Source organism: Phlebotomus papatasi, chromosome 2, assembly GCF_024763615.1.
Source record: "Phlebotomus papatasi isolate M1 chromosome 2, Ppap_2.1, whole genome shotgun sequence".
NCBI lineage: Eukaryota > Metazoa > Arthropoda > Insecta > Diptera > Psychodidae > Phlebotomus > Phlebotomus papatasi.
The window spans coordinates 52,541,182-52,565,524 of NC_077223.1; the positions used below are offsets into that span (position 1 = coordinate 52,541,182).

Genomic DNA, 24,343 nt, shown 5'->3' on the forward strand with positions numbered 1-24,343 from the left:
ATCATAGAATAGAAGTTTGTACCATAAAACAAGCGCTAAAGCTAGAAGAAATAGTCGTGGGAGGATTCTGGATAAAAAGTCCGTTTCCAAAGTACTGAAAATCCTCTTTCTCTTTGCAATTCAGTCCCACTCGATGCTATTTTAGAACACTCGTCTTGGTATATAAGCAAAAACTGAGTGGAATAATGTTTAATATTCCCATAACATTTTCCCAAAATTTCTTTCAACGGAAAGAAATGCTATAGGGTAAGTGTGCCAAATTCCGGCCAGCTTGCAATTCCGGCCACTTTTTTTGTTCCTCGAATTTTCATGAATTTTTAGTTTTTACATAGTCCAGAGATTATACAATGCAAAAGAATAACAAAAAAATGTAGCTTCGACAAACAAGATGACGTGAAAAAAGCATTGAAAGAATTCCTGAAGGGCAAGGAACTATGAGAATGAAGGTGGTCGAAATAGGGCACCAAAGCTATGTCTACATTTTTATTCATTTTAAAATGTATTAAGAATGATTTTAAAGTAAATAAAGACGATAAACTGTCTATAAGGTTCTAAGCAACACTCCTTAAGAAAAAGGAATGAAAAAAATCAATTGCTATTAAATATATTATATTTCAAACTTGAGACTTTGGCGCTTGCATGCAACTATGCCGAAATTTGGCATACTTACCCTAGAGGTATTTTGGAAGTAAATAGTTAATATTTTTTAGTTTTTATAAAAGAAATCTAAGCTTATGTAGCCTTGGTAAATTTTCATATCTAATCGTAAATGATCACTATTTGAAAGTAAAATAATCTTTAATACCAGTTTTTAACAAGAGTATACAAGATTTTCTCAAAATTTTAAATGCTAGAGTTTGGATAGTTGAATGAGTGTCATCCGAAAGGATGTTTAATCAATGGAAATGAATGAAAATGAGAAAAACGAAAGGGGAAGCACAAGACGGCCAAAGAAACGATAAAAAGCTCCCAAAACGATGACTAGGAATCTGTTTCGATCTCAAGCTATCGCTATAGAAGTTCAATATTTATGGGGTGATAGCATATACATGCCTCTCCGGAACAGAAGAAAAGGGACGGAATTCAACGACAGCGCTAAAAAAAAAGTAGCTAGAATTTTCTCTCCATTTTTCATCTTGGGTGAAGTTAGAGAAAAAGACACTCGGAAGGGAAATTCATATACCAATGAAAATATTTTACAACATTTGCAGCACTGGAATATCTTCTCCAATTTCCGGGGCAATTCTTGCTGCCTAGGAAGAAGCCACCCGCTGATGAAATGGATGAAATAGACCCCATCAGCAAGTTTTGAGACTTTTCCTCTTGAGTATCATTCTTCATTTGGTCTGGCATGGAAAATCCATCATATTTCTCCTCTTGGGAGAAAAGAAAAGCACATAGAAATGTATGCAAATCACGGTCCAATGGCATTACAGCAATATTTAAACTTTTTCATCACAATCCCCTGTGGTCCTGTGGACGTGAAAATTAACTATAAAGCACCATAGGAGGTGACTTTGCTCCAGAAAACTTTAAGACATTTTATGTATATTTCTAAACTTTAAAAAAAATATTGCATAACATAATTCATATTTGAGCAAATATTCCAAAATAACTTTTTTTTAGTAACTAAAACTTGTAAATTGGGACATATTTATTATTGTAAATAACATATAAGAAAATTATTGAAAAAGTTATCCTATATGATTAAATCATTTTTAGTCGTTAATCATAAAGATCATAAAAGAGATTGTTTTACTTAATATTAATAAATAAATTAGCAGCATGCTTACGCGCAAATAAAAAAAAGATGTTCGAGAAAAATAAATCAATTACGATTACTTGACCAATATATTATCGATTGGTACTGATATAGCCAGATAAGATATGTTAATACCTTTAAAAAAAATCAAATTTAACCAAATCGGTTAAAAAATGAGCCCTCTAAAGTGATTGACCGTTGACCTTCAATAGTTGTGGCTATAGGGGTTGCAAAGTGACAATGCTGACGGGGCCCCTACCCCAAAGGGGCCCTTGAACAGCTTTCATGTGAAATTCTTTCAAGTTCCCTTGAATATTGCAAGTTTTAAAGCTCGAATTTACTATTCAATTCTCAAATTGAACGCTGAAGAGGTGCATAGCGAACGGAGGCAGGGACCAGGGGCTGTTACCGTTCTTACACAATATTAAAAAAATTAAAAAAATAAATAAATAAAAGGATAAAATGAAAAATAATTAAAAACATTTAGCTCACCTTAAGGACATTTTCACTCAAGGTAGTTTTACTGTTTTGAAATGATTTTTGTTAGATCGATGAGCTTTTTAAAACCCCCAAAATCTACTTTGGATTAAAATCGATAAAAGAAAAAATCGATGAAATATATTAATTATGCAAAAGATTGAATATAAATTAATTATTTAATTTCAAACACATCAAAAAGAACATTTCCTTTCTTTATCGAAATTTCCACCCAATAAAAGCCCATTTTGGAAATATTTTAGACGTTTTAGAGACTTTTTTTCTATCTAAACCACTTAAAATCATCAAAATCGGATTAAAATAAGATTTATGTCGATAAAGAGTCTAAAAGCCTTTTTGGTTTAAGAATATCGTTTTGATACATTATTTTCGAAAGCTTCAAATGAAATTTACTCCAATAAAAAGATTTTCAGATCCATGAGAACGTTTTCTACCCGAAAATAGAAATAGAATAAAATACAGAGTTTCCTCGAAAAACAGTTCCTTTTTACTAAAGGTCCTTAATAAGGATTTTATTGATTTTTAAATAAGCTCATATTCATAAAAATTGAACTTATTTTTGCAAATTTTCGAGAAAACACTTTTTGCGCCCGAAAAAAAGATTTGTTTTGGAGATAAATCATCCAATTTGGTCACTCCTCTTACTAAAATCTTGGGTACACTTTTGACACTAAAATAGAGCCTCTTATTAATCCTCAATGATGCGGACCTCAATCAATTTTGTTCTTGGTATCCGATTACCAATTGATGACTAAGATTTTCATCCTTATCCGCCACTAAATTCAAAATTGCAATTTTTCTGGTCATAGGTATGTTTGGACGAAATGTTCGCCTAGGCTACATCTAAATCTAAAACATATCCGAAAATAAAAGAGACCTATAGTGCCGTTTTCGAAATAAACTAAACAAACATGGTTTTGGAGGTAATGGGGGGGTGAGAGGAAAAGAAAAAGAAATGTCTGGAGATAATGTTTTTATTGGGGGTCACCGAAGACCGGAAGCTAATATCTCATACTGTTTAAGCTCCAGATCGGTGACAAGTTGGGAAAAGCAGATTATATAGCTGCTCTCTCTTTGACTTCGAGCAGTAAAATATTAAAAGTATTTGTTTCCTGTTTTAACCGGAAATGGAATATTGGAGAAAGCTAAATTGAACGTTAAAGCGAATGTGTGAGTTAGACTTAAATAGCGAATTTCAAGATAGAAAAATACGTCAAAGCCAAAATTTATGAAAACGCTATAACAAGGAATTTTATAATAAAAAAGAATATTTTGAAATATATCTATATGTGCAAAGGAAATTGCAACTATGAAAGATGACGGATAAGAAACCTTTTCTTGTACATGTCAGCAATTTCTTTGTATATATCTCTCACAATTTTCATTCCATAAAAATTCATTGGAAGCTTTGGGACAAGGGTGTTGTAGATATTTTTTGTAGATACATCTCTAAAGGGATTCCAGTATATGTGAATAGGACTAAGAAATTCGATAAGCGCTCAGGGTGAGACATAGACGAACCATCTTTGTAAGAAAGGATACTTCAAACAAGGGTAAATCATAATACTGAGAAATGATAATCCAACCAGTAAAATATGCATTAAAAGAAAGGACGAAAAAGTTCAGTATTTATATAAGCAACTTCATATAATAAGCTTTTAGATTCTGTAGTTATCTATAAACCTTTTAGATTTTACGATTTGAAAATTGTATAATGTCACTTTTCACGTGAAATAGTAAACCCTCACAATCTTTGAAAGTTCCATCTAACTGTTGTGATGCTTTTTTAGTGTTTCATCTTTGCCTTAGCAAACACTCAATCTTGGATGAAAATATGACTACAGAATCATTTCCCTAGCATTATACAAGAGATCCCATTCTCGCTTAACTACAACTCCCACTGAGAGTGCAATTTGCTGAAAGCTCAAATGGTGCACCGAATGGAAGGGAATCCTCTTGCCACAAAAGAGGAAAAATATTTGCACTGGCAGCATCGAAAGCTCAAGTGAACACTTTCTGGGAATGTGCAAGAATTGAAGACGCCACCCTTAGCAGTCATAATAAATTGAGTTGCTGGTCTAACAATCAAAGCAAGACGAGCGATCCTAATGGCATTTTGCCAGAGTTTCAATTTCTCCAATTTTCAGTAAATCCACAAAAAAAACACTCCTCTTTTTTTTGAAATTCTTTGCATTAAAAAAAATCACGGAGCTTTCAGTAGAAACGTATATTTAAATGAAAATGAAAAGAGCTATAGAACTAACAAGAAAAAAAATGTAATATTTGTAAAGCAAACATTTGGCGAAAGAGCTTTCGACATTTTAATCCAGCAAGATTTAAGAGGTGGAAATTTGTGGGGAAATTTCCATGGTGACTGAGGCAACATTTGGAAAATTAAATTTATAATCCTTAATACAAGAGCTTTGGGAAATATAACGTTCCCAGAAAGCTCATCATGTGGGGAAGAAACTTTCCTTTCCAACCCATTGGTTGATTGTGCGCATCCTAGAAATCATTCGATTATCAATATTTGCGACTATTTCATCTCACTGGGATATTTCTGACATGAGCTTTTATCTTTTCATTTGCAGGCACCTGATGTGGCCACAATGGAGACAACAGACAGCTCAATCTACATACGCCTAATTCGTAAGTATATCTTGTATTTTAATATTTTATATTTTACCCGTTCAACGTTTTTACTTTTGATATTATTGAAATATGACTTAAACGATAGCAGCAATACATAGTTCATTTCACATTCACAAAAAGCTTATTATTATATTTGCTTTTTTTTTCTTGTAACAATCAAAACTCCAGACGATATCTAGGAGAAAATAGCAAAGAAAATCTAATTAATGAGTGGGATTTTGATGAGGGAGTTGCATTCATGTTTCTATTAATCAGTAATTGCTGGTGATTACATGGAGATTCTAACCACAATGATTTCCGAGACAATTGCATGGTGATTTCTCTATCAATTCATCACTCACTGTTTCCACTTGAGGTGAAGACACAAAAATAAATTGACAAAGACCACAGCATTGAATATATAGTGGGGAGAGTGGAAAATTGCAAATTTAGATTGTCTGACTATTCGGTGGTGAGAAGGCAGGACACAAAAGGCAATTCTGCAAAGTCCCCAAACAAGGCGATAATGGTGAACAATGAACCGAAAAGGGAGCTTTTCTCATCCATTCTCCCGTTCCTCCCTTCTTGATTAATTGAATGAAGTCTGTCTGTGTATGTGTATGTGATGTAGAAAAGAAAAGGAAAAAGATGTAGAGAGATGAAAAATCAGATTTTTCCTTTCCTCTTTATAGTTCCATTTTCTATTTTTTTTTTTCTTCAATTCCCTTCCAATCAAATAAAATTCACCATGTGATAGCAAAGGCCAAGAAAAGTGGTTGGGAAAACTCAATCGGTGAACTTTCATCTTTAAAAAGAAAGCTTTCATCTCCAAGATATTCTCTCACTTTCCAATTTTTTCCGCTCAACCCGAAGAAAAAGTAATTTCTTATTAAAATTAAATCGATTACAAAGAGCAATTTCTATTTACTTGTAACTTGAATATTTAATAAAGAGCGGGAGAAGGATGAGCATTCCATATTATTTGCATGGTAAGGAGAAAAGCTGGAAAAGTAGGAAAGGAAATTCGATGTAAATATGCACTGAGGAGCTTTTCTGACGAAAATCCACTCCCTCAAGAACATTTTCTAAAACGCTGACAGAAACAAATTCGAATGATTTCCCTCCTTCAATCAATTACCGACATTTCCAAAACCAGTATAGGGGAGATTGGGGCTCTTTTGTATGACTTGTAGCTTTTCTATTGTGTAAATTTATTTAAGATGTAATGGCGCTGGCACACCTTTTCAATTTAATGAAATTCAATCGATTGAATTTTACCTCTTAGTCTTTCAAACTGAAATCAAATATAGCTGCCTCTTCTCTTTCAAATGGAAATTGAAATTTCAATTTCAATTTTAAATTTCATTTGGCAGAAAGAGACAACTATATCTGATTTCAGTTTGAAAGAGTGAGAGGTAAGATTTCAATCAATTGAATTTCACTCAATTGGAAAGGTGTGCCAGCGCCATAAGCCTTGATGGGGCTCACTTAAATAAAATTACAAACCTAGGGTGAAATTGGAGAACTGAAGGTGCCACCCATTTTTCGCTTCATGAGAGTGAACCGTCCATGACGACTGATACTCACTCACTGAAGACTGAGGACAGTTACTTATCAATAAGAGCCCCAAAGTAGGGATGGTAAGGGTTGGGCGTGTCAAAGGAATAAAGGATTAGGATTGATGGGTTATGGCCGTCGACTGGGTTGACATGTGTCGAATAGGCCATACGCTCTACAAAGATCATAAAGTGTACTTAAAAAGTGTTCTTTTCAGTATTTAGTAGAAAGTTGCAAGTCTTTTGATTGACAAATTTTTAAATTCCTTTTCTTTATTTATTATATTTATATTCACAACCCACATTCCAAACAGCCTATGCCAAAAATAGGCAAAGGCTGATCCTCGAGAATACTCAGCTCGAAAAATTTGGCGGTAAAAGATCAACCCAAATTATCATACACTGAGGATTTAGGATCAACGTTTTTTGCGTAAATTTCTATTGAATGTGCACATTTTCGTTGCTGAAAGACTTCTTAAGTGCTATATAAAAGCATTTTTCATACAGATAGGAGCACTCTGACCTTCCCATTACTCCAAAGTTCATGCGTTTAAGGTTTTATGATATTGCGTACTATTATTCTCCATGTTTTTTCACCCAGTTGACATTTCGAAAAGTACCCAAAAATAGTCAACTACCCTAACTGTGTTATCACATTTGCACATTAAAATTTTAATATGATTCACATTAATTGTCACTAGTGAGAGTCCAAATGTGTAATTTGTGTGTTTGAATCATTTTATATTCAAAATTTGATCTATTTGTTGATAAAAAGGTAGACTTGGCCCGCAAAATTTGATGTAAATTGATTTATAGCATTAATGCGAAAAATCAATGCGATTTTCTCTTTAATTTTTTAATGTGAAAATTATTTATGCTTTAGGTAAATTTAAACTTTTTTTTAAGTGACTCAAAGACACAAATAACATATTTGGACGCTCACAAGCGACAATTTATGTGAATCACATTAAAATTTTAATGTGCAAGTGTGATAACGCCGTAAGGCCTTTAACAGACCTGAGAATTAGCCGAGAAACAGCTTAGCGCAATTATATTCGAAATAATGATTAAGCTACATTTATATTATTTTCCACTAAGCTGCCTCTCGGCTTAAATTGTAAGTGTGTCTAGGGCATAAGACGGCCGTGGTCGCAGGGAGCAAAAAGATGAAAATGAGATGAATAAATTGAGTTGAATTGATGGAATTCAATTGTATTTAAAGTACAAATGAATTTTTAAACCTTAGCACATAGAGCACAATAATGACACAGAAGTTTGAAACGTTTGGTATCAAGCCCTCTTTTCCCCTATATAATCCTCTTGGTCAGACTTCTTCGTCGAAATTCAAGAGGTCCAATTAAGGAACATTCGAAGCTATATATTAGTCTTTACATCTTCAACCTAAATATACCAAATGAATTAATTGCCTATAATCGCATTAAAAAAATTTTCTGATATTTCCACTTCTGAGAAATGCTAGGTGGAAAAGCAACTTTCCCTGTTCCGAGAAAGCTCTGGCGAAAAGCATACACTTTACAGTGCTTCTGACACACTATTGGGGTGTACATTATTTTGTGTATAGCGCAAAAGCTCATTGTAATTTTATGTGTCTCATAAAAATTTATTCACTGGAACTAAGAGGGACAACAAAGGAAGTTGGTTTGAGAGGTTGAAAAGTTCAAATGCCTCTGACAAAATTGAAAAAAAAAAAAACATTGTCGGTAGTTGTTTCGTCATTGAAAACTTCTATACAAATAATTTAAATGTGATGTTTTCACGTTGTCGGCAGTAGATATTGAAAGAAATTACTTAATTACCACATTTGAGGTAAATTTGTCAGCTGTTTAACTATTTGCATGGCATATGATTTGATAAAGAGACACACAAATGCAAAACCACATGAATTGACTGTGAGCAAACAAGGAGGGAAGCCGCACTTCTATGTCAAGCGGTGTTTTTGTGGGACAACAGACGCGGTTTGCCCAGAAGTTAAGAAATATATGTTCATTTTTATTTAAAATCCTGTAAATATAATTACGTTGCAATATATTTTTTTTTATTGAAGATGATGCCAAATGCATGGTCATATTGCAGAATATTGCAGGATATGTGCCATACTGCATCAAATGTACCGATTCTTGCATACAATCATGAAATACAATTTTAATACATTTTCTAAATTGAAATAGAATATTCTACATAGTCACCATGAATGCATGCAATTTCCCGATTTTTTTTCTACGCATTAAACATTGAAAATCACCCATTAAGCTGAGAATTTATTGGTATGAATAATTAAATTGAACAGTGAAATACTCATATGAATTTTTAAACACCCTGTCAATTCTCCTACCAAAATTTATTCTTCGACATCCTGGCAATATATTCTCCCAGCACTTCATATAAGCATAAACCCTGTATCTTTTCACGTGCATTCGCTCTTTATCAATTTAGTGACTCCTAATTGAGAATAATGTGCGCAAGATGGTAGAAATTTCCTTGAATATTCTCATAAAAATCCATCTTTGCTATAAAAGGGAGAAAGCCAAAAATAAATTACACTGAGCCCTTAATTTAATTTAAACATACACCCCTTTTCAAGCTATATTGGTGTGTTTTTTTTACCCGTTTTATGTCTCCATCCTAAAGAAAGACATACATATCCTTTTGCATCTTGAAAGATACAGAAACACAAAATGCACATAAATTATGTAAATTGATCTCAGGGAAAAGTATTTGGTTTGAGGGAAGAAAAGCACACGATCCCGAAAGCTCATACAACTTTGAATTATTTATATGTGTGGCGAAAGTTTAGTGAAGGGGAAAAACTGTGCTTTAAAGTTTTCTCCTGACCCGCACCTTTGGTCAATTATTTTTTTTTTTGTAAAAGCAAAAAACCGATGGTAATAATAAACCATTCAAACATCTACTTTTAGGGGTCAATTTAAACTCTTAGGCTGCTCTAAGTGTTCATCTGTAAGATGGTAAATTGTGATAAGGTTAATTGAGAGAAAAATTTACAATTTATAACCCATTTTCCTCTCTCAACATGAAAACCAGCCAATTCAAATAGCCATATTGCGTGCAGAAAGGTCTCTAATTTGCCTCAATATCGAAGGGTATTTATCAGAAAATTTATTATCCAGTATTTTCTGATAGATCATGCCCTTTGGATTATTGTTGCTTTTTTTATATAATATTATATAAAATCAATTTATACCATGCATTCATTATTCATGCCATGCATGCAAAAAGAAGCTTTTTTTTAATTTCGTGATTTGCAGATGTAAATTTTAATTTAAAAAATATTAAAGATTTGTTAGAAATAGTGATTTTTTAGTTCAGAAACGTGTATTACTTCGATTTTATACAAACTCTCTGAAGGTGAAATTTTTGTAAAGGATTCTTATTTTGTTATTCATATACACAGAAAAAAAAATATTTCGTAAAATTGCTCGTAAAAGTTTGTACTTTTTCACAAACTTTCTTCGTAAAATCATCACTTAAGCATTTTTTGTTCTTTTACAAACATTTGTTCATACATTTTTTGTTTGTCTAGCAAAATTTTACGAATAAATGACAAAATTGTACTAACATTTTTTGTGTTTACAAACATTTACAAACAAATGTTTGTAAAAGCACAAAAAAAATGCTTATCAAGTGATCATCTTACGAACGATGTTTTTGAAAAAAATACAAACTTTTACAAACTTATTTGCGGATTATGCGATTCACAAGCATTTAGTAACTCCTCAATAGAAATTCACAAACATTTACGAACAATTTTACAAAATATTTTTTCTATGTATAACTAAATAAAATCCTCGATTGATATTATTAATGCTTTTCTGAAAAACCGATCGAAATTTATATGTAATCTTGATGGACATCAACATGCCAAATAGGTGAAGAAATGCGTTCACACACACTAATAAATAAATTATAATTTACTAAAAAAAACAAAAAAAAGTAGTTAAATATACAACATAAACAAACATTATGAACAAACCTTATAAGTTAAAATTATATAATTCGTTGAACTAGCTGAATTCCAAACTTTTTGACAAACCTGGAATTTCTAAACACTCTATTCAAAATTGTGAATCCTTATAATATGTGTATTACAAAAATTATTAACTTTTTATGTTTTGAATATAAGAGTCTTCCGGATTTAAACATTGTTGTAAATCTCATTAAAATTTGTTGAATAAAATCGGTATCGTCTATGCTTAGAGCAATATATGTATTTTCTGCCTTGCAGACATTTACAATATGACCATATTTCTTACAGACTATGCAATATTTCTTCGAGTGACTATAAAACCCTTTGAGCTTGCGGAGTAATTTTATTAGAGAACGTGGAAAGAGCATCAATTTCGGTTACAAAGCGACAGAAATTTGTGAGAAAATGTAGACATTGTCCAAGAAAACAGATCGTGATCTCATAATAACAGCATTCCAGAAGAGAAATTCCTCACCTCATCCTTCAATGTGGTAGTTTAGTCGCCCTTTTGAGCAAGAGAATCCTTATGTCTTTGGCACCCTTGAAACAAGAGGAAGGAATTGTTTTCACCCACACTTTGTGCTGAATATAAACTAAGCCTTTGGGTATTTATATATGTATATATAAATATATATGACATCTTGGAGCATCAGTTCTAGCCCAAGTATATTTTATCTACAATGAAAATGGTTAAAGTAACAAAACATTTGAGCTATGTGCCTTGAATGTAACGATGATATAAATTCATGAATTTCACACATTCACTGGCATTTTAGACGTTCCTCTTTTCCTTTATTTTTTTTTATATATATATAATATTCCTTGGATCGTAATAGAAATTGGGAGAGTCTATCTTTCAACCGTTCTAAACATGATTGTCACAGTTGGTGCCTCAATTCTTGACACATATACGCCCCCCAAAAATAGATGATTCATTGGGTGAAGAAAATTGAAAATTCCACACAAGATTGGGTGAATTCTATCTAAAATTCAAATAGATATTTTTTCGCGCAATATTCTGCAGAGACAGTATCAAAAATGAATTTTATGGGGGACAAATAAGTGAACTATATATGGTTAAACAAAATGTTTCAGACACGATCCTAAAGTTCTTTTGTTCCTTAAACCGCCATCAGGCCCGAGGTTTAGTCATCTGGTTTTTCTATGATTTAATTTCCATGACAATGGAACAAATTTAGCTTCATATTTTAAAATAAAAAATACTAAAAAAATCTATGTTTACTCTAAAACTCGTTGCCTTTGCTAAGAATAACTTTTTGTAAAAATAATCTTGAGAATCAAGGAGATAAACTGCCTCCGAGTGCATCAGGGGTGGTTATCCTTTTTGGACAGGAAAACTCGAATATTTTTGCCAAAGCTTTCGACGCTACAACGCGCCCTCTTCAGTGGATAAAGAAGCATCGAAAGCTTTGGCAAAAATATTCTTGTTCCCTGTCCTGAAAGAATAACCGCCCCTAACGCACCCGGAAATAGGTTATCTCCTCGATTGTCAAGATACACCTTAGGTCAGTGCTGTTACAATTGTAAAAAAAATAATAGCTGAATATTCTTATTATTTAAATAAAATAATAAATTTCAAATTAATCTCAAAGGTTTAGAAACAGAAAACTTTGCATCTATTAATTTATTCCATCTTGCGTAAGGGGTTACGTGGGTCTCGAAGACCAAAAAATAAATATAGTTTTTGAAAATTTCATTTACTTAAAGCTTCAGTCACAGCGATGTGATTTCACAATTATATGATTTGATGATATGAAAAAAAAACAATTTAATTTAAATTGCATGACCCGCACGACCCCCACTCATCATTTTAATAATTACTCCTGAACCTTCTGCACTTCATAAAAATCCAGAGTGCAGATTGAAAGAGTTGATGTTTAATATATTAAAATAAGAGTTAAGGTCGAACGAAATGGAAAAAAAATCACAATTTTCACGCGAAGAGAAAATTTTTAATTAAAGTCAACATTTATCCAGAGTAGAACGCAAAACATTTCACTACAGCATGAAGTTCTTCTTTTTTTTACCATTCCATTCCCGTCCAAAAAAAAAAATTAAATAGCAAAAAGCTTGAGAATCCTTCGCTTCATCGTCTTCTTTCACTTTTTCAAACGCTTTTTACATGCCCTTCTACCATCCAAAAGAACATTTTCCCTCTTTGCGTGGCAATGAATGAGCTTTTTTTCTTGCGTTGAAAATTTTTGGGCGATATATACTCCTTCCACATTTCCCACACAATCTTTTTTCTTCTGTCTGTCAACGTGTCTTCTGTCAGCGTCTTTCGATTATTCCCAAATTTGAATAAATTTTACCGCACAATTTTACATTTTTATTTCTTTCACGCGCGAACAAGTGAAAATGCACATAAATCTTCGCCTCATATTTCTTCTCAGTCTGTTGGTGAAAGCCACCCTCCTACTCGATGAGCTGTTTTCCAATGTGTGCGATATTTAAATTAATGGTAAATTGGAGCTTTTTTCATCTTCAACATCTGCTGGCATTTCTCCCTTTGTGATTTGTTTCGTATTCTGTCATTTAATTTAATGTCGTCATTTGCGGGCTTTTGATTTAAGTTTCATTTTTTTTTTTGTAACTCTTCACTAAGTTTCTTTTCTTTCTTTCTCTCTTGTAGGCATTCTCTTCTCTGGTATGTACGGAAATTTAATATATATTTTATTCCTTTTCGATTTTTATAAATCCTATGCATAAGAGCTTTTCAAATAAACAAGAAGCTAGAAATTTTCACACAAAAAAACCCTTCTTTTAGAAAATTAAATTGACGAAGAGAACGCTTTTACAAAAGGAAGAAAATTAAGAATTTTGTAGCAAAAACCGATAGATAGTAATAATTTTTCGAAACCAACAATTTTTAGTTCTTTTTATAAAGTTCATTACCATAATTTATAGTTGAGGATTCAAATGTAATTTAATTACAAAAAATCCCATTTAGCTTTTATGATTGCAATGCAATAACATGCTAACTAATTGAAAAAATGATATAGTTAATTACATGGTGAAATCCACTCCCTGTTTCCTTCAAATTTATTCTAGAAATTTAATAACCACACCTGTCGTGATTGTTGTTCAATTATGTGATCAAATCATCGGGTAAATTAGGGTTCAAAGAAATTCTGCAAAATAGAATCAAAAGCAGCCACAAATTGCTACTCCAAATTGAACTTGCATGTGAATCCCCTTGATCTCTGAACACTATCATGATACCCTAATAGACATAGACTGTAATTAAAAAGTTTGTAGAATGGACAGAGGGAGAGAGAGAGAGAGGGTGAAGGATAATAATTGAGTTTCGGTGCAACATCCAAGAGCGAAGCTTATTTTACGTATAAAGTTAATTCAATAATTTTGTAGTATAGTTGAACACTTGAAAATTTAAGTATCTATATTTCTATTTATTGCCAGTCTCTGGTTATAATCTCAGAGAAATCTTCTGGAATTTCTTTTATTCGTTAAATAAAAATAAGATATCGCAATTTTAATTATAGAAAAATCAAAGGAAGTTCTTTTTTTTGCGAGAAGCTCATCGCAAAAAGGTATTACCGGAGCACGATTGTGTTGCAAAAAGAAATCATATTTGTTAATGAGATTCTTTGGTGAGCTTCCGCGAAAGCTCTGTAGATTTTCTTTCATGAATATATGCCATAATTGGAGTGTCTACTCGGCCAGGCGAAATTGAATTTAATTAAAACACGAAGGTGAGATTAAAAGAAAAATGAAAAGAATAAGTATATAAAAGATTTTTTTTTGCTTTTGTTTTTTTTTTGTATACAGCTCTTTCATGGCATAAAAAAATAATGATAAAAGTTACGCAGTAGTTGAACTTTTCTCACTTCGAAATTTCAAATAACGTATTACAAGTATTGAGGTGGATAGAAATGATGGATTGCTCCTGTATAAACTTTTTATTTCATTTTAAAATAAATAATATAAAATAAGAGTAGGTGGGGATACTTTGTGCTGTGGGTATACATTGATAATATGGTCTTTTGCGTAATATAATTTAGTTATATAAAACAATTGTGGAATTAAATAAAGTAATTGTAAGGCCCAGCTTGATTTTTTTCGAAAAATGGTATATTAATGTAACTTTACTGCTCAAAATAACCCTTTTATTTAGGTCGTATGGAGAGCTCACAAAAGTCTTTTAGGAAAAACAAAATAAAATTCACATTATTCGAAAGCACGAAGATTCGAATGAAGTGTACTTTCCCCTATGACTTCAAAATATTTCTGCATAGAACTTTTTCAGAAAATAAAAAAGAAAAGGCATTAAATAAAACAAATCTGCAGTATTACAGAGTAATGTAAGAATATATTTTAAAAATCTTTCCCTAGCATCCAATTAAGAAATTGAACGTTCTTATTACCTAACAAGACTACACAAAAAAAAAACAGGGGTAATATTTATTTTTTCTTGGTATGTATCTTTTTCTCGTCAAGCTCGACATCCCTAAACACGCATTCTGAGTAAATTTATTGAGAACGTGATTTTTGTCTGTCAGGAATAACCGAGAAAACATGCCATAAAATATTATCGCATAACTTTTGATACATAGCGACACTTTCCATGAAGAAATGTATACATATGGAGTATCTTTTTCTGTCACTAAAGCTTTTTTGAGCCTTGAGGCAAAAAAGCTCTGCCAAAGAACGTGCATGATGTCGACATGATGCATGTCACTCATCTTCCTAAAACACTCAGATATTTTGTAAATATTTTGCAAGATTTCTTCCCATGAGAAATGTGCGACAATTGAGAAAAAGTAAAGAAAATTTCTCGAAAGGAATCGTTTTCTCTTTAGAATATAAATAATATGTCATATATAAAAACATGAACAACTAATATTCTAACGTTCAATAAGATATGGAAAAAAAACGCAATTTTTCATCAATATTTTACGTTGAGCAGAAAAAAATCAATTTTTTGCATCAAAGACTGACAAAATTGACTTTTAAATGCAATATTCATAAATGATCTCTGGAAAGAAAAATGATAGATGATAGACTTACAATTTAATTACTCCGATATAGGGGATTTTTTTTTAAACAATATAATTAATATATACCAAAGTTTATTTTAAAAAAATCTGATGTGAGATATTTAAGGTATCGTATAATCGAATAGTTTTTCCGAATTTTACCACATAAAAAATTTTAAATTAGTCATATGACATTGTCATACGGTTATAGAATTCCTCTACTGGATGTAATTGCATATAGATGTAAGCAATGGGGAAATTGTAAGTACAGTGGGACCTCGATAGAGTCAACCCCCGATAGAGTCAATCTCCAATAGAGTTAACAGCTATTTTTTTTACTCTACAGACTCCAATAGTGTCAACTTGTACTCAAATTGACTCGATAGAGTCAACTTTTCTTTTATTATTGAACTAATAATATTATATGATTTTATTATGATCTTTTCGAAATTAAAACCATTTTTTTGTATATCAACGTAGCACTTCTAACACAAAAAAATATTTATATAAGCATATGGAAATTTTATGATAAAATTCGTATATTAACCGGGTAATTATTTTCCAACTAAATAATTTTCATTTCGTGATTTTAAGATTTTTTACCGATTGAAAGTTCTCTTGTCATAAGATTTTTTGATTAAGCCAATTGATTGCAATGTAAGGAATTTTGAGCCATCATTAATTTGGAAGTGAATGATATGATGGCACAACCAAAATATGAACTTTTTAAGGAACTTACTTGTTTAAAAAAAATGTACATGATAAACGATTATAAAAATTACCCTTCTAAAGACAACGTATATATAAATTTATTTTAAGTTATATTTTTAATTTAAAAGATTAGTATCTCAAATGAAAATTTGGATCAAAAAGAAAAATAAAGAATATAAATAATCGTGTTGAATTTATCAATTATCTAGTACAAATATAAACAATAATACCCCTTTCTAACAAAATTTCACAAAATAATTGATTTTTATCGGACTCCAATAGAGTCAGCAGGCCTGGAAATAATTAGTTGACTCTGTCGAGGTCTCACTGTATTGTCGAAACAACTTCATAAAATTGACTGAGATGAAATGTATATATATCTACAGGTTTGTCTAAAAGCTTGTATGTAAGAAACATGAATGCAATTAGAATGATGATTTGTAGACACTTTAGATGAATTAATTTCTCATACTAATCATTCCCAAGCTGCTCTTATCACATTCACATATCGACAAATTGAAGGTTGATGCTCAAGTACGAATGAGCAACAATGTACTGAAACATGCAAATAACAATTCTTTGTTTTAACTCTCAATGCCTCTCGCACACACCTCAATATTTGCGTATAGTGTGGATTCAAGTTGAATTTCCTGGGCAATAAAAATAGGAAAAGATCTTCTTCAATCAGCAATTCAAGATGGAGAGAAAGAAGCTGGTATTTTCAATAAATAATTCATGGCTGAGTAATTGTATGTCTGAAGCACAAAAAAAAATTCACAATGTGTAATTGTTTATGCAAATTCCGGTTGATTTATCTGATGGTCTCGATCAATTTGATTCCCAATGGTTCGGCGGGACGTCTAATTGAGGTGTAAATTGAAATTTAAATTAACCATCAAAATTTTTGCATGGAATGTATGGCTTCGTGATCAGAGAACCAATATTCTCGCACCTGGGTGATGACTTTGAGAGAGGAGATATATATATATATATATATTCTGACTTGAGGAAGTGTCCTCAGTGAAATGTATTCATCCAAACTTCCGTGTGAGATGTGCTCTCGAGAATAAATTATCCGCCAGGAATATTACAAATGCAGTAAGAATTTCTTTTTCCGAATTTATGAGAAAAAAAAAAACAATTTAAGTGGTGCTTGACGGTTGAAAAAAAAAAGTGAAATTTACGGGTGTTTTCGGGTAAAATTTCTGGTATCCACCAGGCGCCTCCATCGTGAAAGCTCAACACGCGTCCGATGAATAATGAAGTGAATTTCGCACGCTGTATAAAAGTACAAATATACAATTTAATGGGGAAGAATCATCCACTTTTCTCACACATACACATCACACAAAACCCAATGGAAGTTGAAGGATTCCCAAAAGTGATGTTTGCACGCTAATAAATTATTTATACGACCGCTCTTGCGTTTTCTTTCTCACACACAACATTTCACTGTTTCATTGAGACATTCTGACACTAAGTTTGAGAGAAAGGCACACAAGATTTACTTCATTAAAGAAGGAGTATTTAGATTTAAATAGTATTAAATATCTCAAGATAGAAATTTCATTACGGAATTTCATTGAAATATTTCTAAAAAGAGATGGCAAAGTGTCCCAGCTTTGCGGTGTGCTCGAACTTACGAAAAAGAGCTATCCGTGTTTTAATTTTTCGCATTCTTTGTAGATATATACAAACCGCTTTAACTACCAATTAAAATGACTGATAAATTTAAAAAAAAATCATTTCAAAATAAGAAATTGCTTAAGAAAAGTAGATTTTAGAATATTTTAGCACGAGTAGCAAATTCTCAAACAAATAAAAAAGTAAATCCGAGAAAGGTAAATCATTTACGGATACTATACCGACTCGTGACCGATTATGTCCAATACAGTCAGATTGGAAATTTCAAGATCTTTCAAAAAAAACTCCAAATTTAAGCAAATCCGTTGAAAAGTACCCCCTCTAAAATGATTAAACTTTGTTCTTCGAAAATCCAATATCGAAATGGTTTTCGAACATAGGTGCCCAAGGACAAAATATGCACTTTGACTACCTCTAAAATATATTCGAAAATAAAAGAAATCTTATGAGCTGTTTACGAAATAAATTAAAAAAAACTTGGTTTTGGAGGGATAAGATTGGGGTGGGGGCAAAAAGAAAAAAGTCTGTCCTGGATAATGTTGACTTATGAGGAGGGGTCGCCGAAGACTGGAAGTCGATATATTTCAGTTCAAGCAGTAAAACACAAGATATCAAATATAATAATTTTTTTTAGTTTATGAAATTTTGGTTTGAAGTTTGAATCGATTTTTAAATTGGAGTTTGAGTTTTAAATTGGTATATTACCAATTATGAATTGATTAATAAGAAACTTGCTAATAAGAAGTCATTACTCTAAATTGGAGTGAAATTTTAAAAATAATTTAAGACAGAAAATACCCTAAAACTCAGACTGAAACTATAGTCCTCATATTCTTCCAAAACTTATTGTAAAATTGTTAGAACTATCGGAGGTTTATCAAAAAGTACATTTAAAGTTTGAGTACAAATTTCAAATAATGTAACAGAAGTTGCAGATATGAAAGCGAAGGTTCAATTTCTCATTAAACCACATGCCGAAAGTCCATTGAGAGCACAATGTTAGTCCCTGGAAAATACACATGAATCAAATGACAGGAGATCTTTTTGCTAACTGTAGCATCAACATTGCCAAATTGGATGTGGAATGGACGAGCTTTCGAGAAGCAAACTAATAAATTCATCGTATATAAGCCATTTCCATCTCTATACTGTTATATATCTCTGTCTCAAACTACGCACTGTCCGTTGAGGTGTATTAATGGTATTAATTGTTCAATATGCAAAAAAGTATATTTTACATAGAGCTTTAGGGGAATTATTGGGAGCATGTCGCACAATTTCATGGACGATATAAAAATAGTTGGAATCGTAAATTTTGCCCATTTGTCGGTGTGAAAAAAAATAGTAATATTGATTGCTGGGAAATTGCCTTCAAAACACCGAGAACCGTCACTTCGTATGAGGTAGAATCGTCAATTATTTCATATTAAAAGATTGTAATCAGAGATTGGAGGAGAAAAAAAATATTATTAATAATAGCAATTAAGTTGCACTTTGCATATCATGAGAATACGCAGCCATGACTTGAAGTACCATATAAATTTCAATTCACGGCAAATGGCAAATTATTGTGCGCTGGAAAATGTGTTGAATGATAAATTAGCACCATCACCTAATAGGATTTAATGTTCACCAACTGTCCAATTGATGTTGATGAAGAAATTGCTAGTAACTTTGTCTCAGTCCCACTTAAAATCATGGAGAATCTTGTCGAGATTCACATATATATATATACTCAATTTTGCTGTAAAAACACATCACAATTAATTGCGCTCAAAAGGCGCTTGTTTAATCATTTATCTTCCAAACAACACGTGGAAATTTGTTTACAAAACAATCACCTTCTCACAATTGAAATTGCGTGATTTGAAGGTGTTGTTCGTGACAAAACTATTACAAAAAAAATTGATGATTTCCATTTTACGACCTAAAGGTCTAGTAAGAATACAATTATAATTATATGCAGTACGATGCAAAAACAAATTTAATAGTATTCACTTGCTTTGAAGTTTATAAAATTTTAATAAATTGAGCATTTAGTCATTCCCAGGTTTTATTGAAAATATGATAATAATTTGATAGTTTTGTTTTTTTTGCAATCATTTATAAGGGATGATTTTATTTCATAAATTTTCAAAATGGTTTTGCAAACTAATACAGATTGTCACACACATAAATATATAAAAAACTCAATTTCAGAATTTCACTATTTGCTTAAAACTATAGTAAACATTATGCCCAGCGCACAATAAATTTTGTTTGTAAATATGTTTTCAAAATTTTCTATGAGAGTGAGCGAGATGACTAGACCTAGATCTCACTCACTCTCATTGAAATCTCACAAATATGTTTACAAAACAAAAGTTATTGTGCGTTGGGCATTATACTTTTATCACATATTTAATCCCTTTTTACTCAATTCAATAGGTACAAAAAATGTATTTCTTTAATTCTAAGCTCATTAGACCACCGATGAGAGAAGGTGCTCAAAGAAATTATTGTTGAAATAGGCATTGAAAAAACTTCGCACAGAATGAAATCGACTTTAAGTGTTGAATCAAATTTTTTAATACATTTTTTTCATATTATGGGTCTTATGGCCCCAACACACTAGAGCAATTTATGTCCATATTGAAGAGTTTTTTCCTACACAAGTGTGGGAAATTTGCTTCAATATGAGCATAAATTTCTCTAGTGTGTAGAGGCCATTATGTCAACATTCAAATATTTGTATAGGAAAAAGTGGGGTAGCTTTGAATTGTTTTTTTCTCCTATTTTTAAATGGAATTGAGCCCTAATATGACGTAATTTAATTTGATTATGGCTTTCACTTTAAGGAGTTCAAACCATTTTATTAAAATTGATTTTAATGAAATTCTTATGGGACAAATGTTGGTTATAGGGTAGATAGGGTAAATAAAAGAGGAATTTATTTATTTATTTACTCTGTCGCAGAAGATTTTCCATTACCTTAATGAAAAATATGATTTTCAAATCATTTTTCAAAAAGCTGTTTTTACTGTCACCGCGCTGGTATAGGGTGGAGTCATCACTTATGAACGATATATACATGAACAGCGTTCAAAAATCTGAGTTCTTACCTTAAATATTATATTAGATGTCAAAAATCAAAAAAAAAATATTAGTTTATGATGTGATTGTGATTTTTCGAAATCTCCTTTATGTAAGAACTTAAGGTTTTTTCAAGCTACCCATAAGTGTATAACGTCCATTAGTGATGACTCCACCCTAGAACCGTCAGAAAAGGCGTACTGGAGATGAAGTGTGCCGAGTGTTATTCAAATTTTTTCCTCGTGCTATCTAACATTTTATATCTTGGATGATCGGTTTTTGGTAATAAAATTTCTGAAGGTATAACTGCTCGAAAAATATTAAAAAGGGCAATTGATTCGTTTTCATCAGATAAAAATTATTAATAAAATAATTTTCTCACTATAACGCATTTAGAAGTCATACGGCTTGGGTATAATAATCTTGAGAATTGAGTCTATTACTTTCAAAGAAATTGAAGAAAACCTGAAAAATAGAGATCGCCCATACCTCCTCCCCTTACATCTAGAAATTCAAAAAGACACTCTTGATTGGAATTTTGTTTTAAAAGGAATTTCTTACAATAAATGTGTATTTGAGCAATATGTTATTTCAAGCCGCAAGACAAAATAACAAATGATGTATTGCTTTCTGTTCGGTTTGAAAATGTGCAAAACACTCTTCCGTTTGATGTGTAGTTTTTGGCAATATTGTGAGAAAATGCAGGTGTTCTATCTGCCACAAAGTAAAAAAAAATGCTACCTCTTATTAGCAATTTTCATGAGAAATGGGTACAGAAAATTTTCACCCACATGAAATTTGGTAATAAATTCACGCGCTTTATTTACTACATTATGTATAATTCAAACTATGCATACTAATCATCCCTAGCCGATTACATCCCTCAATTTGCATAAATTACATTAATTACCCACCCTTTTGAGACCACACTCTTCCACTCCGAAGGCCTCAAATGCAACGTAATGAAGCTTTTGTGCCACATTCTTGTCTCTCACTTGAGGCGTCTCCTCGATTTTCTCATTCATTGCCTCGAAATTCAATTAGAAAATTCCATATTCATTTGAGGGCAGGGAATTAAAAGGATTAAAAGAGGAAAATAATAATATCTCGCGAAAAACCCCACTCTTCATTACGCATCCGACAATTAAATACTCGCTAGAACATTCCTCGTGGATAGACATCGACATGGGAAATCCCCATGAAAATTCCGCAGTGTCTCTCCTGGTTCTGTTCTCTCCGGTAGTATGTTTCCTACATTGAGCTTTAAGCTTTTCCACGTGCAAAAGCCAGAGCTGAAGATTATTATAGTACATGAACGGGTGTGACATATGTATATTTGCAAAGAGTTTTAAAATCTCATGGGAATCGTGAATAGAAATACAATTTCTGGGATTTTCAAATGAAAGCAATAATGCCAAAGAAAAATTCACAAATGCTCGAATAGAAAAACTAAAAAAAAATAGTTAAATAGTTAGAATATCAACGTTTTTTTTAGTAATATGCACCGATTTGTGGATAATTGTAAAATTTATTAAAAATATCAATTCATTCATTTTACTGATCAATTGCACGTCTGGTATAAAACACGTTTATTGTTAAATTAAAGGTTTTTATTAATCATTTCAATTTTATTTTGAAATAATCGCAAGCACCATAAAGGGGTTTCATGCTGGTCTTTTCATTGAAAAAGACTGGACAAGAAAAAAGATGAAAAAATAAAAATGGTTACAATAAAAGATCTCTGGAAGATACCCAAATCGGAGTCGATATGTCTCATTGTTTTGCCTCTACTTCAAGTAACTGACGAACAAACTCTCTGTAGACCATATTCTTTAAAAATATTTGCAAAATAGCACATTTTTATACTAGAATATGATCCTTTTGTTGGGTGATCAAAGGTAGTGTAGAAATGAAGAATATAAGATTAAATTTGTTCAACAAAAATCAAATTTGAGAGATCTCGAAAATTTCATGAAATCAAAATTCACATCATTTTCTTTCTCAATTGATTTAACACACTTTCGCATTCTGATTCTCCCTTAAAACAGCACAACAAATTCAATTTAACAGCCAAAAAGATAAAGAATTAAAAAAAAAATGAGAAAGAAAACGATGGAAATTTCGATTTCATTAAATTTTCCTAATCTAAAAGATATAACCCGGATGCAATTAAAACAATACAATTTTCGTGCAAGTTTGGTTAAAGACAAAGTAAAAAGATTATCGTTTTACCTACAACTATCTTAAAAGTTAATTATTAGACCCGTTTTTGTAAAGATTTATGTTTCTTACTTACCAAAAGTAATTATAGTATTTTACTAGCCAAATTTAAAACTTTTACTGTCCGATTTTAATTTTTTGCTGATCAAATTTGATTTTTATATTTTCGGCATATCTTTTAAATCAGGAAAATATTAAGAAATCGAAATTCATTTCCTTTATCAAGCGTTTTACGTATGTCTATCCCACTCCTTGGTACTCATAAATTGGCTTGAACTAAATTGAATTTATTGTGATATTTAAAAGAAGAAAAGTACGAAAGAGTGGAAAAGGCATGTGCAAAACCCTTAAAAAAAAAGGATGTGAATTTTAATTTCATGAAATTTTCCTGATCTTAAGATGTAGGTACTACAGCAATTACTGAGACCGAAAGTGTTCTTTCAAGCTTATTTGTTTGTTTACATTCACGAATAGAATAGTCAGAGAATATCTTAAGTAGAAAATCATATTTATTCTGTAGGGGAGGATGGGGCAGATTCACCCAGATAACTTTTTTTCAAAACTCATTTTCTAAACGAATACGAACCATAATCAAACTAAGTTCAAATATCTCAGGGTATTAGTCACGAGATGTGACAAGTTAGACAGCGAACTATCATCACGAGTCAGTCAAGCTTCTGCAGTAATGAGAGGGCTTGGCAGAAGCGTGGTGAGAAAGGCCGAGCTTAGTACTTCGGCTAAATTATTGCTTTTCACACCTGTGTTCATTCGGGTCCCGGTCAATATCCCGAAAGCCAAAATCCCGAAAGCCGAAATCCCGAATGCTAAAATCCCGAAAACCTAAATCTCGAATTCTTAAAAGTGTCATAGCTACTCCCACGATTGCACTTGCGCTTGCTGGAGGCAAAGGGAAATTTTCTATGTCTTGGAAAATTATTCTACACATTATCCTCCATATTTTCATCCCTTTTCAGGATTTTGGACATTCGGTATTTTGGTTTTCGAGATTTTGCCTCATTTCTTTGTTTCTTTGATTTTGTTTCTTCGGCTTCATAGAGATCATAATTTCGATAGTAGGCATGTTCAGCGCATGAATAGAGAAAGATTCCCCAAAAAAGCAATGCAAGCCATTATGAAGAGGTACCGACCTCGGGGCAGACCTAGGACAAGGTAGCTGAATCAAATTCAGGATCTTGTCTTAGAGCGCCTTGGAATCGAAGCCGAACAC

The 24,343-nt window shown here is 31.9% G+C and overlaps 1 protein-coding gene across 7 annotated transcripts in view; it reads left to right on the top strand.

Moving 5' to 3' along the window:
• Nucleotides 1–24,343, top strand: part of LOC129801469 (dual 3',5'-cyclic-AMP and -GMP phosphodiesterase 11-like) — a 136,745-nt gene that overhangs the window by 90,697 nt on the left and 21,705 nt on the right. For 5 of the 7 annotated variants that reach the window (XM_055846556.1, XM_055846558.1, XM_055846562.1 and 2 more), the window contains 2 exons: nt 4,852–4,909; nt 13,104–13,118. In XM_055846556.1, coding sequence (XP_055702531.1) covers nt 4,852–4,909; nt 13,104–13,118 — 73 coding nt within the window. The remainder of the gene's footprint in view (nt 1–4,851; nt 4,910–13,103; nt 13,119–24,343) is intronic. The other 2 variants (XM_055846559.1, XM_055846561.1) reach the window with 1 other exon arrangement.